This window comes from Calonectris borealis, chromosome 10 (assembly GCF_964195595.1).
Source record: "Calonectris borealis chromosome 10, bCalBor7.hap1.2, whole genome shotgun sequence".
Taxonomy (NCBI): Eukaryota; Metazoa; Chordata; class Aves; order Procellariiformes; family Procellariidae; genus Calonectris; species Calonectris borealis.
Genome location: NC_134321.1, coordinates 23281333 through 23296338, shown reverse-complemented (window position 1 = coordinate 23296338; position 15006 = coordinate 23281333). Strand labels below are relative to the sequence as shown.

At 41.5% G+C, this 15006-nt stretch overlaps 1 protein-coding gene across 2 annotated transcripts in view; it reads left to right on the top strand.

Moving 5' to 3' along the window:
* Positions 1-3059: 3059 nt before the first annotated feature.
* The window catches only part of NUP210 (nucleoporin 210), a 69608-nt gene continuing 57661 nt past the window's right edge, over positions 3060-15006 (top strand). For both annotated transcript variants that reach the window (XM_075159425.1, XM_075159424.1), the window contains exons 1-3: positions 3060-3322; positions 12828-12964; positions 13764-13895. In XM_075159425.1, coding sequence (XP_075015526.1) covers positions 3162-3322; positions 12828-12964; positions 13764-13895 — 430 coding nt within the window. In that variant the 5' untranslated portion in view covers positions 3060-3161. The remainder of the gene's footprint in view (positions 3323-12827; positions 12965-13763; positions 13896-15006) is intronic.

Sequence of the window (15006 nt, the reverse complement as noted above, 5' to 3'; positions counted from 1 at the left end):
CATTTTTGTTCTCTATCAGACTTACTCAGGTGTATGCCGATATGTGTGTAAAATTATCTTATATTCCTTATACGTCTATCCTGTTCCAATTCTCCGTGCCACCTAACCACCCCGCCGACTGGAGGTATTTGTATGTTCTTTGCAGTGTTATTTTAGTCCAAGGATGGCTGACTCCATACTGGTCTCATCACTGCAGCATGGAAAAAGAAAGTAGAGCACTGCAGCAATTATGCTAAGTCAACCCATGATTTTAGTAACTTCTCAGAGACCATGCAGCTCCAGTTTGCCTCCTAGTCTACTATTCTCTATCCAAAATAGTCTCTAATGCTAACACAGTGCTGCAATGCACGACTTTCAATTGAAGTAAGCAGAAAATTCGCTTTATAATTTTACTGTGTAACGGAAACTGCAGAGTTGCTCATCAATGTCTTCTGCCTTATTCTACTCTTAAAATTTCTTAGCATGCTTTTGTGTATGCACTGAAAGATATGTCAGACATTTAATTGCTGTACTAAACTGTCATGTTTCATCAAAAAGCTTTAAGGTCCTAAGCGCACTTTGCTCTTCCTTATGAAAATCACTCAAGTCTAAGAAGTATTTGAGAACAACAATAATTTTCCAGTAACACATTGAATACTCATCACCTCACCGTACACTGCTGATGAAAGAAAGTAAAGACATGCTGAGATTGCAAAACCTACTTTTAAAAGCTAGGAAGTACTGGGATACAGACATTTTCTCACCTCATTCACAGCACAGGATGCAAGGTACTCACTATCTACTTCTTATCTACTCAGTTGTAATTATACTAACTGTAATCACATTGTATTGATTTAATCATGGGCTATTTTATCACATCCCTCCCTAATATCTGAGTCTTTACTGAACTTATCTTCATAACATGCCTATGAAGGAAGGTTATGGACTGATTGACAGAAAGACTAAAGAAAAAAATAACACTGTCTTTTGAGGAGCAATTTAAGATGTAGTGGCTTGATTTGCCAGAGCTTTTAAAACAATATATCTTTCTGGGCCCAGCTCCTAGTGACTTAAATTGCAGCTGTAAAGTTCAGCTCTTCCCTAAATCAGACCACACAATTTCAAGATGTGCATTCAGAAAATGAGTAACATACAAACAGAAGCTGCAGTGAGAAGTGAACTGTCCAGCAGCATGCAGTCCTCTGGAATAGAAAATGGAATAGCCCTGCTGAGGTACTGATAAATAAAACACTAGGTGAATAAATATTGAAAAAAAAAATACTTCTAGGGAAATAAAAAGTCCTGGATAAGTTTACTTGCTTAGAATAGATAAGAATCGGTTAACTTCTATACTACCTAAATTAGAACTGGTTAAACTCTCAGGTGGTGTCCCTGGAGAGCATTTGATCTTCCTGGGCAGAATTCTAATAGCTTAATTCAAAGGTGATTCTCCCCTTCTTAAAATCCCTTCTCTCACTGAATATATACCATCCCTCTCTTGTAGGTAATGACAGACAGATCCTCCACACAGTAACTTTGTTCACTAAATAGCTTTGATTAATTCCGGGAGCATGACCTTTCCCATCCACCATGAAAGGTGAAGAGATCCTACCATTAAACATATGTTGAAATGATGATACATATGAATGCATACTGACAACAAGGACAAATTAAGATTGCAATACCAGCCTGACTTTTGGCTTACAAAATATAAGGGTCTTTCAGAGTACTTTCAAGTGTGTTCAAAGTTTCTAAAAAAGCAAGTTATTAAATACACAGAAATTCCATCGTACAGAATCATTATTATCCCTACATAAATCACCAGTTCATTTAAGACTTCAGCAAAAACATCTGTAACAAAGTGAACTGAATAGTACAATGTCATCCACTACAGAGTCCAATCACCACCAGGAGGTAAAATATACATTTTGCAATATGTTTACAAAATATAGGGTAAAAAAAAAAGATCACATTGAGACTTGTGATTCCTGAATTCCATTCCAGGCTCCGAACACACTTGAACGACTACAGATCTGTCAGTGGTGGTTAGAACTTCCCTCCTTTTTCTTCTTCTTCCTACATTGTCCTACTTACCATGTTGTTCCACCGTGCTTTTGAGCAATACACAGGAAAAGGTCAAGCTCGCGTTAGGCTGGCTGACGGAATCCAGCTACTTACTGTGCTCCTTGGAGGAGCTCCAAGCGGCTCAGGCCAAGGCCGCTCGTGGTATTCACCTGGTTCACAGAGTTCACGTACCACCAAATTCCTTGTCTCGACTTCTTCACCTTTTTCTGCACTTTGGTCTGCCTACCATTTTTTTTTTCTCTAGAACACAAAGAAAATAAGTCTTCTTACTTGAAGGATATACGGATACAGAAAATTGGTATTTTTATAACAAAAGAACTGTTGTTTAGTTTAGCTGTTAGCATCGCTGTAAGTACTATAACATACACACTGAAAGAGTATAGTATGTAATGTAATACCCATATCCTCGATGGACTTTTTTAGGGGTTTTCTAATCCACAGGATTTAATCCATTTAGGATTGGGGTTTTTTTTTAATCCATAGGTCCTATTTTTAAAAAACACCACCTCACCCCACTCTGCCTTCAGCAGGGCTTGTGGAAGGTGCTGTTCGGGGCAGGGTGAAGGCAGCCTCACACGCCACGGTCTTCACCCCACGTCCCCAGTGGGGTGAAAACAGGACACGCTCCGCTTGTGAAGGACTCGAGGCGGCTCCGGTCGGTGACAAGCACCATCTAGGCTGCAACCCTCAGCCTTATCCCTTCAGCTGGCGCCGGCCACGCCGCCTGAAGAAAACCCACCTCCCTCCCCAGCTGCTCAAGCCGTTTCCAACATGATGTACCCCGATAGGAGCCTTTTTTAGCCGCCAAAATCTGCCGTAGTTTGATTTGGCGGACGTCCCTCGCCTCGACCGCTGCGGTCGCTTCCCGCTGTTGGCGCCACTAGAAATTACCTCAGGGAAGGCGGCGCCGGGGCACCGCGGTCCCGGGGGGCGGAGGGGGCGAGGAGAGGGGCCGGGCCTGCCCCGGGGCAGGCCCGGCCCCTCTCCTCGCCCCCTCCGCCCCCCGGGGCGCCCTGCCCCGCCGCTGACGTCCCTCCGCCCGCGGCGCACAACCGCCCTTTCCCGCCCCCACCGGCGGCGGTTGCCCGTGGCGGAGCATGGCTCCCCCCGCGCCTCAGGCGCTGTCTCTTCTTCTCCTCCTCCTTTCCCTCCACCTCACCGCCTCCTCCAAGCTCAACATCCCCAAGGTGCTGCTACCCTTCACCCGCGGCACCCGCGTCAACTTCACGCTGGAGGCCAGCGGGGGTTGCTACCGATGGTGAGTGCAGGTGCTGCTGCCCTTTGTCCGCCGCTTCCCACCCACCCCCCCTCCCCGCCGCCCGATTGCACCTGCGGCTTTTCCTCAGCCCGCGGCAGGAAAACGCGACCCGGCGGGGCCTGATGGCTCCCTCCCGTCCCCCCGGAGCCGTTCCCCTGAGGGAGCCAGCAGCGCCAGGCCTCCCCTCGCCGGTTTCACGTTACTTCGGGCGTTTTTTGGGGTGGCCCAGCAGTGTGGAGGCAGAAATGGAGATAATCCCTGAGGGGAAAGGCTGGGCTTTACAAACTATTGCTGTTTTTTTTCTTCAGTGGGGGTTAAACCCGCTGGAGAGGGGCTCTGTCTGGAGGCCAGGGCTGAGAAGGCCCTGAGGGGAAGGTCCCTGCTGTGGGGAAGCTTCCCGCCATGGCTGGGCGCCCCGCATGCGCCTCACACCCCACGTGCACCCACCCCACATACCTCACTCATGCCCACCCTCCTTCTCCACGTACCCCACGCGTGCCCACGCTGCCTCCACACAGCCCTGTGTGCTCACCCTGCTGCTCCACATACCCACAGTGCCGCCCCACGCATGCTTGCCCCGCAGCCCCGCGTGTGTGGGGACAGCACCCAGGACTCGTGCTTATGCTGCTGGTGTAGAGATACTCCTTCCCTCGCTGCGGTCGGTAACGAAGGTCTGACAGCTTTGAGTTCAGGATACAGACATAAAGGAGTTGTAGCACGTAGCTAAGTTGAGAGTCTCTCGGTGCTACCGTAAGCGTAGGCAACACCCTGAGCCCATCACCTGCAGACAACGAAGTCAAGTTTTAAAAGATTAAAGCTTTCTCGGTTTTCTTTTGGAGTCCTTAGTGCTGAGCACATGGGATATACTCAGGGGACTGCTGGCTGGGAGCCCCCGTCCCGCCACACACAATGGGGAGGCCTGCGAGCCGGGCTGATGGGAGGCAGCTCTGGGCTGTGTTGAGCACCAGGGGCTAAAGGCAAATACCACGTTGTGTGCAGATTTAGAAACTATGTCACAGTCTTCATGTTAAACAAGTGTTACCAACTCCTTGTCCTTCCTTCAGCATACCAGAACTGTAATTTGGATCAGTAATGAGCAGAAAAAAAAGTGGCACCTGAAAAAAAAGTGGCAGTCAAGATATGTTTACAATAATATTTCCATATGTGCCAGATGAGTGCGTGTAGCAGTTTTCAGTTGCTATTTTGTGGCTGACAGTTACTGAAATACATCTTGTAGGGCTATGTTTTCACTCTATATCAATTTTTTTTGGCTGGTGGTCCTACACTTCTCATCCCTGGACTGGTTACAAGCCTGTGATCTGTGACAGCTTACACGTTTGAGGGTGTTTGCGCTCAAGAGCAAAAATAAGAGTTTCTCCAAAAGTTGACTGAAAGGAAGTTGCTAGATTAGGTGCTTGTGGTCGTGTAATTTAATTTTTATATGGACCGTTTTAGTGAAAATCTCACAAGTATGGTTTTTTCCTTTTTCCGTACTCTAATCTTTAAAGGCAACTGAGTCTTTAAAAGGATTTGGTTTATGTGGTAGAGTACATTGTATGAAGCTAAAAAATAAACTCATCAAAGCATTGGTAAAGTCTAGGAAGTGTAGACTGTCTTTCCTATTTTGCCAGCGAACTGCTGGGTGATGCTGGCTGCAGCCATTCCTGCATGTGCCAGGTGCTATCCAACTGTCAGAAGTATGTAGACCTTTGCAAATCTCACTGAAATCTACAGATGAAAAGATAGAAGATTGTAATCTAGGGAAATACCAGATTTGGTCCACATATGTATCTCTAATGAGGGTGATTTATAGGCACTTTGGAGCATGTTATATTGGTGCCAGTTGCCAGCAGTGGGTTGTATCCCTCATGCAGATAGGCTTCAACATGCTTTTCCATCCTCTCCGTCTGTCTGCCCTTCAGAGATTATTTTTGATTGAGAATTAGGGAAACTCTACCAACTTCATCCAGAGCGTGTCGTCATTTTCTGTACCGGGGTTGTAGATGTGTATTTATTCACTTCTGCTTTGCAGGGACTGGCAGGATGTGGGTGGTAAAACTTAACGTGTGCTTACAAAACCATCAGAAGGAAGCAGTAGCTCTGTGTGTGTGTGTGACTGAGCAGAAGCAGTAATGCTCGTCTCGGTGCTCAGAGCATGTTCGCTAGATTTCATCTGCGCTCTCTTTCCCTCTACATCCTTGCTCCCACAGGCCTTGAACTGTAGGGGATTAGAAAGAAGTGTACTTTGGAGGGGCAGGCAACTCCACAGCTGCTGACAAGTTTCCTGTACTTTCCTGTTAAAGCTGTGGGTAATAGCTATTACTGGAAGGAGGCCGTTAAACTGAAGAAGTTAGGAAGTGCCAAATGTAATGACTTCAGAAGTAGTGACTATTCCTCACCCAGGATTTGTAAAATGATGGGTGGGTTTGCATGTATGAAAGCGGAGAATTGGAATGGAAATTATAAGATTCAGGCCCTTTGTGTCTGGAGAGGGGACTGAGGTTGTGTAGGTTAGAGGCAGTGTGTGAAAGCTGTTCTCATCTTACAGCAGCTTCATAAGACATCCTTTGAGTATTTGAAGGACTGCATTACTCATCTCAAACATTCAGAATTCATACCTGCGTGTCCAATTCCATGAAAAATCAGTCTATGGCATGTTGTGACCTTATTTCTTTCCCTTTGGGGCTTCAAGTTTACCTCTGAAAGCAGGGGATTTTCAAAGTGATTGTAGTGGTGTCTGAGAATTCCAGTGATTCAAAGGGAAAAGGTCAAATTCTATCATCATCCCAGCAGACAGGGAGCAATGATAAAATTACAAGGACGACTTTAAAGTATTTTCTGATTTTCAAGATGCTCATGCCTTCTGGAGTTTGGGTTGCCTTTATGTTAAAATGATTTTTTGTAAAAGCTTTGTTTTCAAAGCATACGGTGTTCCCGTCTGTAAATACTGTACATCATACTATCTTCAGGGATAAAACACAGTCTGTGCGGATATATTTAGCATTTAAATTACATCTGTATTTATCTTTTAATTACCTTAATCCAGAAATTACACCTGGAAGAATGAAAGTGTTCAGAAGCAGAATTCTGTCCTTGAAATCTGCCTTACCATAACGTTTTGGTGGGGAAAGGGGGAACGCAAAAAATAAAAAAAAACCACCACATTTTCCCCCAAGATATACAGCATGGCGCAGGGTATTTGTAGCAGAAATTATCTGTAGCGTATAAATATACTTACATGTCTGTAACATTATTTCATATCTTGTAGAATTGAGGTACATGGTGAGAACTGGTGCAAAGTTTAAGCTTCAGGAGTTAACTTTGAGAAATACAACTGGTTGAATTTGAACCATTGACCATTGAAGTCAGAGGTTTTGCTATGGAAAGCTTACAGCTATAGGAAACTCTTCAAAGGTGATAATGGCCCTGTACAACGTTGTTTGTTGCAAATATAATGAAGGAGAGTTTATTGCCACCTTAAAAGGGTTTGTGTGTGCTACTGAAGCCCTCACTGACAAGGTTAAATAAAGCTAATTGCCATTGCGAGAGGAGCAGGTGGCCAAGTGCTGGAGTGAGAGGTCCAGTGAGTGCTAGTTTGAGCTGCGTAATGCACAGGTACTTCCAGAGTACCTGAAACCTATATGCAGTGCTGCTGTTGCAGTGCAAATGGCTGGCAAAGCTCATTTTCTAGCTCCTTACCTTGTTGTGTTTCTGATAACTGGGTTGTAAATTGGTCTTATCACTCCATGGGATGTATGTGGTGGCTTATGTGTGCTGATCAAGGTCTGTTACTTTGCTATAAAACTGACAATCTCATCTCTGATAATCTGGGGGGTTTGCAGTTGTTTTGTGGATTACCTCTTTTACCACGGGTCTGAAAAACCCTGTCTTTGATTCTCACTGAAAAACGTTTTGTGTGAGATACTGATAATACAGATAATTTCTATATTATGAAAAGACATCTTAAATAATGATTGTTATCCCCTACTATCCTTATGCCTTTTTGGTTCTCACCTGCTCTGCATTTCCTACTTATAAGGCCAGGCAGCAAAATGCTCTCCCTCTCTCTGGGAGGTGCCTATGCTGCTGACTGCCGGGTAGGCTGGCTGCACTGCAGCATGTGCTTTCCCAGCATGGCTTCAAGCTCTTGTAGATACCAGAATGAGCTCAGGATTGGGTTGAGATATCCTTGTTGGTAAAGTGAGACAGGCTGTGCTGCTATGGCTCAGGTCTGTGTTACCTGAGTGTGTTGGCTCAAAACCAGAGCAGGTAGTGTGAGACTGCAGCATAGATGTTCTGCCAGAGTTGAAGAGGCAGAGGAAATAATCGTGTTTTTTCTCTTAGCCAATGTGTCAACCTGCAGTGCAGGTTTAATGTTGAAAAAACTTTTTCTGCATCTGAGCACCTGCCTGGGAAGGAGGACAGAAAGAGTAGGGACTGTTGTTGATTTTTGGGCAGCTTTCATTGCTGACCACCCATTAAATATTTTAAGACTTTTGCTGTCTTTGGGTGTGGATCTCACCTTAGTAATTGAAGCTTTAAGAGTGGCTACATGGGAGAAGGTTTAACAGAGTGGGTAATTTGAAATAATGCAAAATGTGACATTTGTGCTTTGGAAGTAAACTGCCATTTTTTTAGTTTTATTTTTTAATTTGAAATCAGGCTAAGCTAATTTCGGAACAATTTGTGTAGACCAACCTTTATTTATTGCATCTCAGTTGAAAGATGACTATCACTAGTGTGGCATGCCAATTTCCTTCATGCAGCTAGAAAAGGTGCAAAGATAAGCACTTATGGTAAAATGCTTTTGGCCACCGGTTGATTTGACAAAATATCCAAGTTTCAGTTGGGCATCTGGGTTGGATTTTGAGAACCCTAGCTTAACTCTGCTTCCTTTGAAGTTAATGGGCATGCCAGCTGATCACAATTATAAAATCCCATGAGCAAAAACTTTACCCTTGGCTTGTTCTGTGGTGTGTGATGTTTCCATTTGCTTTTAAAGCAGAACTGTATTTTTTTGCTGCTTTTTGAGGATTTTTTTTGCTGCTTTTTGTACAGTAAGAAATATCCTCAGAGAGGACTGAGTGAACAATAGAGAGATAATCTGCCACTGTGTTCTTAAAAATCCTTAAGAGTTGAGGGAACTCTGCCAGGCTCCCTCTGTGTTTTCTTTGGAATGGGTTCAGTTCCCATATCCTTGGTTCTCTGGGAATCCTACAACTACAGTTGCCTGGACGATGTTCTCTTGTGTCTCTTTTCATTTTTGTATGTCAACAGTGTTAGTCCCAAGAGTGACTAGAAATAAGGTACCTAATGTATTGGTCAATCCAATCTTACCAAACTCTTGGAAACCTTTACTATCTAGTTTCCCTCTGGCTACGTATCTGCCCATATGCCTGATACAAATTCTAAAAGATTAGATCAACTGACAGTCATGGTCCATCTCCACAAAGGTGGATTTTTGCTAATTTAGTCAGTTGAGTTTAGTCTGAAGAGCTGACAAAACAATGTAAAATGCAGAGTATTGCTAGAGTGAGGGCAAGAGTAATATTTGCCTGATCTTTAAACTGATAAATAAATTAAGTATAATCCTTGAAGTATTCACATGTGATATTACAGAACAGTCGATTTAAAAAATGCGGGCATAGGTTTGGGTAGATCTGTAGATACAATCTTGGCACACGGTTCTGTGTCTGGGGGAGAGGAGGGGTGGTGCGAAAATCATTAATTAAATGGAAATCAGCAAGAGGACTGGTGGGTTTTATTGCAAGGGTCATTAATTCCTCAACAAGTAGGATTTTATTCTGAGGGAAATAAATATTGGGACTTTTGTTAGCTTTGTTTTTCCTCACCTCCTCGCTTTTCTTTCTAGTGCTTCCTTCTCTGCCTTGCTCTTTCTTATAGACGCTAGTATGGGATCGAGAGCTGGTGCCAGAAATGCTTCCCATTGCTTGCTTCTCAGGATCTAATTTTGACCTCTGACAAGCCTAGCTCTCAATATCGCACGCTGACGTACTGCCGAAGATCTGCTGTAATTGGAAGATGATATAAATTGCAGTCTTTCATGTCATTTTAAAGCAAAAGTTTCTTTTTCTTGTCTATCTAGGACAAAGTAGTGATCCCTGTGTGTATTACAGCAGAGTAATGCCACTGTAGTATACAGCCTATTTGATAAGTGCCTTATCCTTTCTGTACGTGACCCTGAATCCGATGTAGCTGTAAACAGAAAGTGCTTTTGGTATTGCTGAATGACATTGAGGGGTCATCAAATATTTCATATGTTAGGTGTAAAAAACAATAGTCATGCAGATTGGTTTTTAATATAAATCAATAGTAAACCAAGCCTCAGAAAGGCCCTACTTCATCTGCCCAGTTCAGGTAACTGCCTAAAACAGCAGACATCCTATTGGTAGTAAAACTAAAAATGTATTTGTATTAAAAAAAGTAAGAAATTTAGCTGATATTCTACCTCCTATTTTAAACTACTGTTAGAGGCCAAATAGTATCTAATCTCAGATTCCCTACTCCAGTGACAGCTAAGAGTTAACCAGCGTTCAGCTGTAAAAGCTTAAAAGTTCCTTTAGAATTATAGAGTGTATCTAAGTTTACAGCTAAAATTTAATGCAAACTCCTAGTTTATCTTTGTTTCTTCCTTTTTCTAGTCTGAAAAATATCCTGTAATTAGATTTAGTTTTACAACACTGCTATTAGTGCAAATTGTAGTCGTTATATATTACAATACATAGCCATATATTAAAAGAACAAATACCAAACACAGTGAAACCCCTGTTGTGTTGTAAACACAATCAATTTCAGGCTGTAAGAATGCAAAAACCTCAAATTAATAAAAAAAAAAATCTAATGGCAGAGAATATTAAGCAGAGTAAAGAACTAAATAATAAAAGTCAATTCCATACATGTAATGCTTATTTAAAAATGCCTGCGTGCATATTAAATCAGATCCACATGCTCAGCTTAAAAAACCTACCAGCCAAGTACAGAAAAAGCCGTACTGGTTGTGAATACTAACGTTGTTTAAAGGAACTTGCTAAATGTTGGAAAACTATTTCATGGTTGCCTAAGAAGCTACAGAATAACAGGAAAATAACTAATTGTTCACTCTCAAATTAATTGCTGTATAGAGAAGTTAAATGTACTACTAATATAGAAAATAAATCATATTATTTTAGGAACAATGTAAACCCTAGTATAAAAAAATGCTCGTATTTGTGTACATTGCTTAGGTATCTAGAATACAGCAAACAATGTTCAGGTTTAAGCTTCTAATTGGTGTTTAAATTGTCCATTGTATACTGCTGTGGGTCATGTTTTCCTTGATCAGATAAAATACTTTGAAACTTCTGGGTTAGCAGTTGCTACTGTTGTTTCAAAATCCTTTAAAATTAGTCTTTGTGTAAGCAAAATATTGTTGGGAGCACACCAATATTATGAATTAATAATTCATTGAATTAATGAATTTTGCCCAAGACAAAAATATCATACTGCTATGCAGTGTCTAATGAACCTGTACGCTGCCATTAGCAGGCACAATTAAAAATATTCTGACCAGGGTTTTGTGCCCTCAGATTGCAAGCGTTTGGGGTCTCATTGTTTGGACAGTGTAGTATGATAAAATGCAGACCCATATGTAGGGAACCAGAGAGTTGACACAAATGTATTTTTGTTTCATGTGAAGTTTCTGTGAGAAATGCAGTGTTTGCTGTTTTACCAACTGCTTCGAACCAAAGGGATCTTGGTGTCTTGCACGATTGGACTTGGCTTCAGAATTGTGCTTTTCATGGGTTAAGGTTGAAAACGGGATTTGCAATTTTATTCCGGTGACTACAAACAGAGTGGTCCATGTTCACCTGGACTGTAACTGTTAACTCTGAGATAGCTGAACATATTGTGATATGTTATTTTTTGTAATTGACACAATTTAAGTTAACAAGAAATTTTGTTCTTCGCTGTTTTAGATAGATTGGTTCTGCCAGTAATAAAAGTAGGTAAAACCTACGTAGGGGAGAAGGGCACGTATGATATTGCTGTTTGTTTGAAACTCCCCTCCAGCTCCTTGCTGAGTTAGAAGATTTTTCCCATAGATTACTGGTAGGCATTTTTTAACATCCTCCAGAAGGAAAGTCCAAATCACCATCTTTACCAGGTGGGGATCTAGTGCCTAGTTTAGATTGCATTTACCAGATAATGCAATGTTTTCATCAGAACTGCTGTCATCATCTGGGAGAAGCAATTCCTGAACAGCTATGTCATCAGTGCTTTCCTTCATTGTTTTAATCCTTCAAAGGACCCTTGTGAAAGAACTTTGACTCGGGATCCCTGAGCAAACAGCAACGGCTGTTTCAGGCGCTGCAGCGGCTTAAGCAGGGTGCTGGGCTTTGAGCTGGAGTCCAAGCGGGCTGCCTTTCTGCTTACTCTGCAGCAACTCCTGCAGGTGTAGCATGAGTCAGGAGCTGTGTAGAGCAGCCACAACCCTGTTCTCCAAAACAGTTAGTCAGCAGCTCATCCCAGGTTGGAGGTGTGACGTTCTTTAACTATTTGCAGGAGGTATGGTCTGCTTGAATATTTTAATTGCTTTGAGCACTCTACATTCAGGCATCAGATGTGTATTGCTACTATCTCAAATTTAATTTCAGGAGGCTTGGTTTTTAACTTTTAAACTTTTTTTTCTCCTCATCTTGACATTTTTGGCACACAGGAGTGAGAACTGGGCTCCACATCCATGCTGAGCTTCCCACAAGCCCATTTCTGGAGCAGTTGTCTTTAGAAAAGCCATACAAGTCAGAGCAGGAAGTAACAGATGCATCAATTTTAAGTGAAAATTCCATGTAGGCTTACATTTCACCAAAGATGATTATACAACTTTGCACGTTTTAGACAGTGTTACATATTTCAGCTAAACAGACTAAATCCTTTTTTTTTTTTTTTTAATTTCTTGATTAAAAAAATGTTGTTTCTTACTCTGCCATAGCAAACATACATAATTGTGATGTTCTGTCATGAGGGAAAATTTGCAATTTTTTCAGAACTTTGTTTCAAACTTGTTCTGAAAATGCAATTACAACTGGCGAATGGAGCTTTAGCTAAAATTATTTTACCTTCTACTTCAGTATTCTGTATGTGGTTTTGCTTGTTCCACGCCTCTAAGCTAATAAATAGTCAGGCCAAAGGTTTTGTAACTTCATTAAGTAGCTGGGTATATCTCTGAACTGACTGAATTGCATTCAGCAATGTCACGGTAGAGAGAATGCTGTGTTTTTCTGCTTGGGCTCTGGTGGGCTTCTGGTCTGTGCTTTCCCCCTTCCTCAGCCCACACTCGCTTTTGCTGAAGTCCTCGAGGAGCTGCTGCAATCCAGCTCTTAGGAAGGTCGGGTCTTGACCATGTAGCATGTCTTATGTAAATTATTTTGATGGCTTTTAAACCAGACCTTTGATTTCTGTCTAGCAGTAACTTAAATCCTGCTAACACAACCAAATAATCTTGTAGGTCCTCCACCAGGCCGGAGGTTGCGAGCATAGAGCTGGCAGATCAGGATGAGCGCCAGTGTTCACAGAAAGCTATTGTCCAGGCACGGTCCTCACAGCCCACACGTCTGACAAGTATCATCTTTGCTGAAGATATAAGTAAGTTTTAACTTTTGTAAGCACACCACTACTTGTTTATGGACATCCTGGCATCCTTCAGAAACAAAGTAGAGATTTAAAAGTGCACAAAACAAGACATTTCCATTCGTATGCATAGATGTTTTAGACTTTCTGTGGGCATGGGTTTTAAGTTCTGTTGTTAAAGGCCTCAAATCAGTGTTAATGATATTAATGGTACATCCAGGAAAATGGCTAATTCTTTAAAAAATAAAAAAGATGGGGGGGTGGCTGAAAATAATTTTCGGTACATACTTTTTATATAATGCAAATTCAGGTGGTTTGCATTTAGAAAGCTGGAAATTGCCTTTGTGTCTGTCATACAATATACCTGGTTAGTTTTTATAATGACCAATAGGCAAAAACAGATGGTCAATTAAATGTCTTGCAGTCACTAAATGAAGAAATATATAGGGGTTTATTGTCTGTGGGTAAAAGTCATTAAGTTCTTTAGGACATGAGCCATGTCTGACAGTTGCAGTGTAGAAACACTTAATATGTGCTCAGAGAAAACACCTGTAACTGTTAGTGTAGATGGAAATCATAATTTTTTTTAAGATTTTTTCTGAAGTTCAGTGAGGAAGGGAACTGCTTTTCTTCCTTACTTAGTCATGGTCACCATTTGACCAAGGGTTTATTAGTCAAGGTCATGACCTAGTTTCAGTTCCTTCAGCGTCTTGTGTCATTGGCTAAATTTGAGGTGCATTTTGTCTTGCTGGTGCTCTGGATGAGCATGTCCAGTGTTGCTGATTTCATGTGCTCTTTCTGATGTCTCTTCAAGTGACTGGACAAGTGCTTCGTTGTGATGCTATAGTTGATATAATTCATGGCATCCAAATTGTGTCCACAACAAGAGAACTCTATCTTGAAGATTCACCACTGGAGCTAAAAATTCAGGCTTTGGATTCTGAAGGTAAGAGTTTTACTAGTAGGAGATAAAATATTATTGAAACTCTTAACTGTCTGATATGTTCACTGGTTTTATTTGCGACACAATTGAATGTTAGAAGCCAAGCTGAGAAATTTAAAGGGAGTTCTCTGGATAATATATGCTGTAACCTATTGTTTTTGTTTAAGTGTAAAATCTACATACCACCTGAATAGGAAAATCAAACACTGCTTGATTTCCAGCAACTTTTGCTTGCCTTTTTTCCTTATTTTCCCAGGAAACTTAACTCTAGTGCTAAGGGTATTTTTAAAAATCAGAATTTAAAATAATTAAAAGAAAGATGTCAGCTCATAGCAATTCTACCTCCAGGTCAGGAGTAAGAGGGTAGTGGAAAAGTCCCAACACTTGTCCTGTTGAAATGTCCCATCAGGCTTTAACTAAGCTGAGCAAGGCTGCACAGGAATGTGAAGTAGTCTGGTTGGGTTTTTTTTTTGTTCTTTTTTTTTTTTTCCTTTTGAGATGAGATAGTCTGAAGAATTTTGCAAAAGGACATTTTATCTGAGTCCAATCAAGCATCCAACAGGATGTTCAGAGATGATGTTGGATTAATATCCCTTAATTATTACAGAAACACTCACTTTTGGGTGGTATCATTTAGGCTCATAACAGTCAGTGTATTTGGACTGAATGCATAATTATGTAATAGGAGCAGAAAACTTCTGCTTTTCATACTGCCTGTAGCATCAGAAAAAGAACCCTGATGCTGGTAAGAATTTCATGCTTTGGTCTCAACAATCGATTTTTATGCACACATCAACACTCACACAAACCAAGTGATTTTTAGGACAACTACTGGGCTGAAAGGAAATGATATGTAAAGCAGCTATAAAAATTGAATTGTTTGGTTTGGGTAGTTAATGAACCCATCCTACACTTGTTTGTTTGTAAACCATGAATGCCAGGTTATGTATGGCAATATGTTAATAGTGAAAAGTAATTTCATTTTCTTATACCATGCCTAATACCGGATTCTTGCCTTGGTGTTTCTGCAAACTCTCAAGCGCTCTCAATGGACAGATTTGCCTTGGAAGCCACCCAAATTAGAGTCTGAACAGGAGTAGTGGTTCAAAACCCA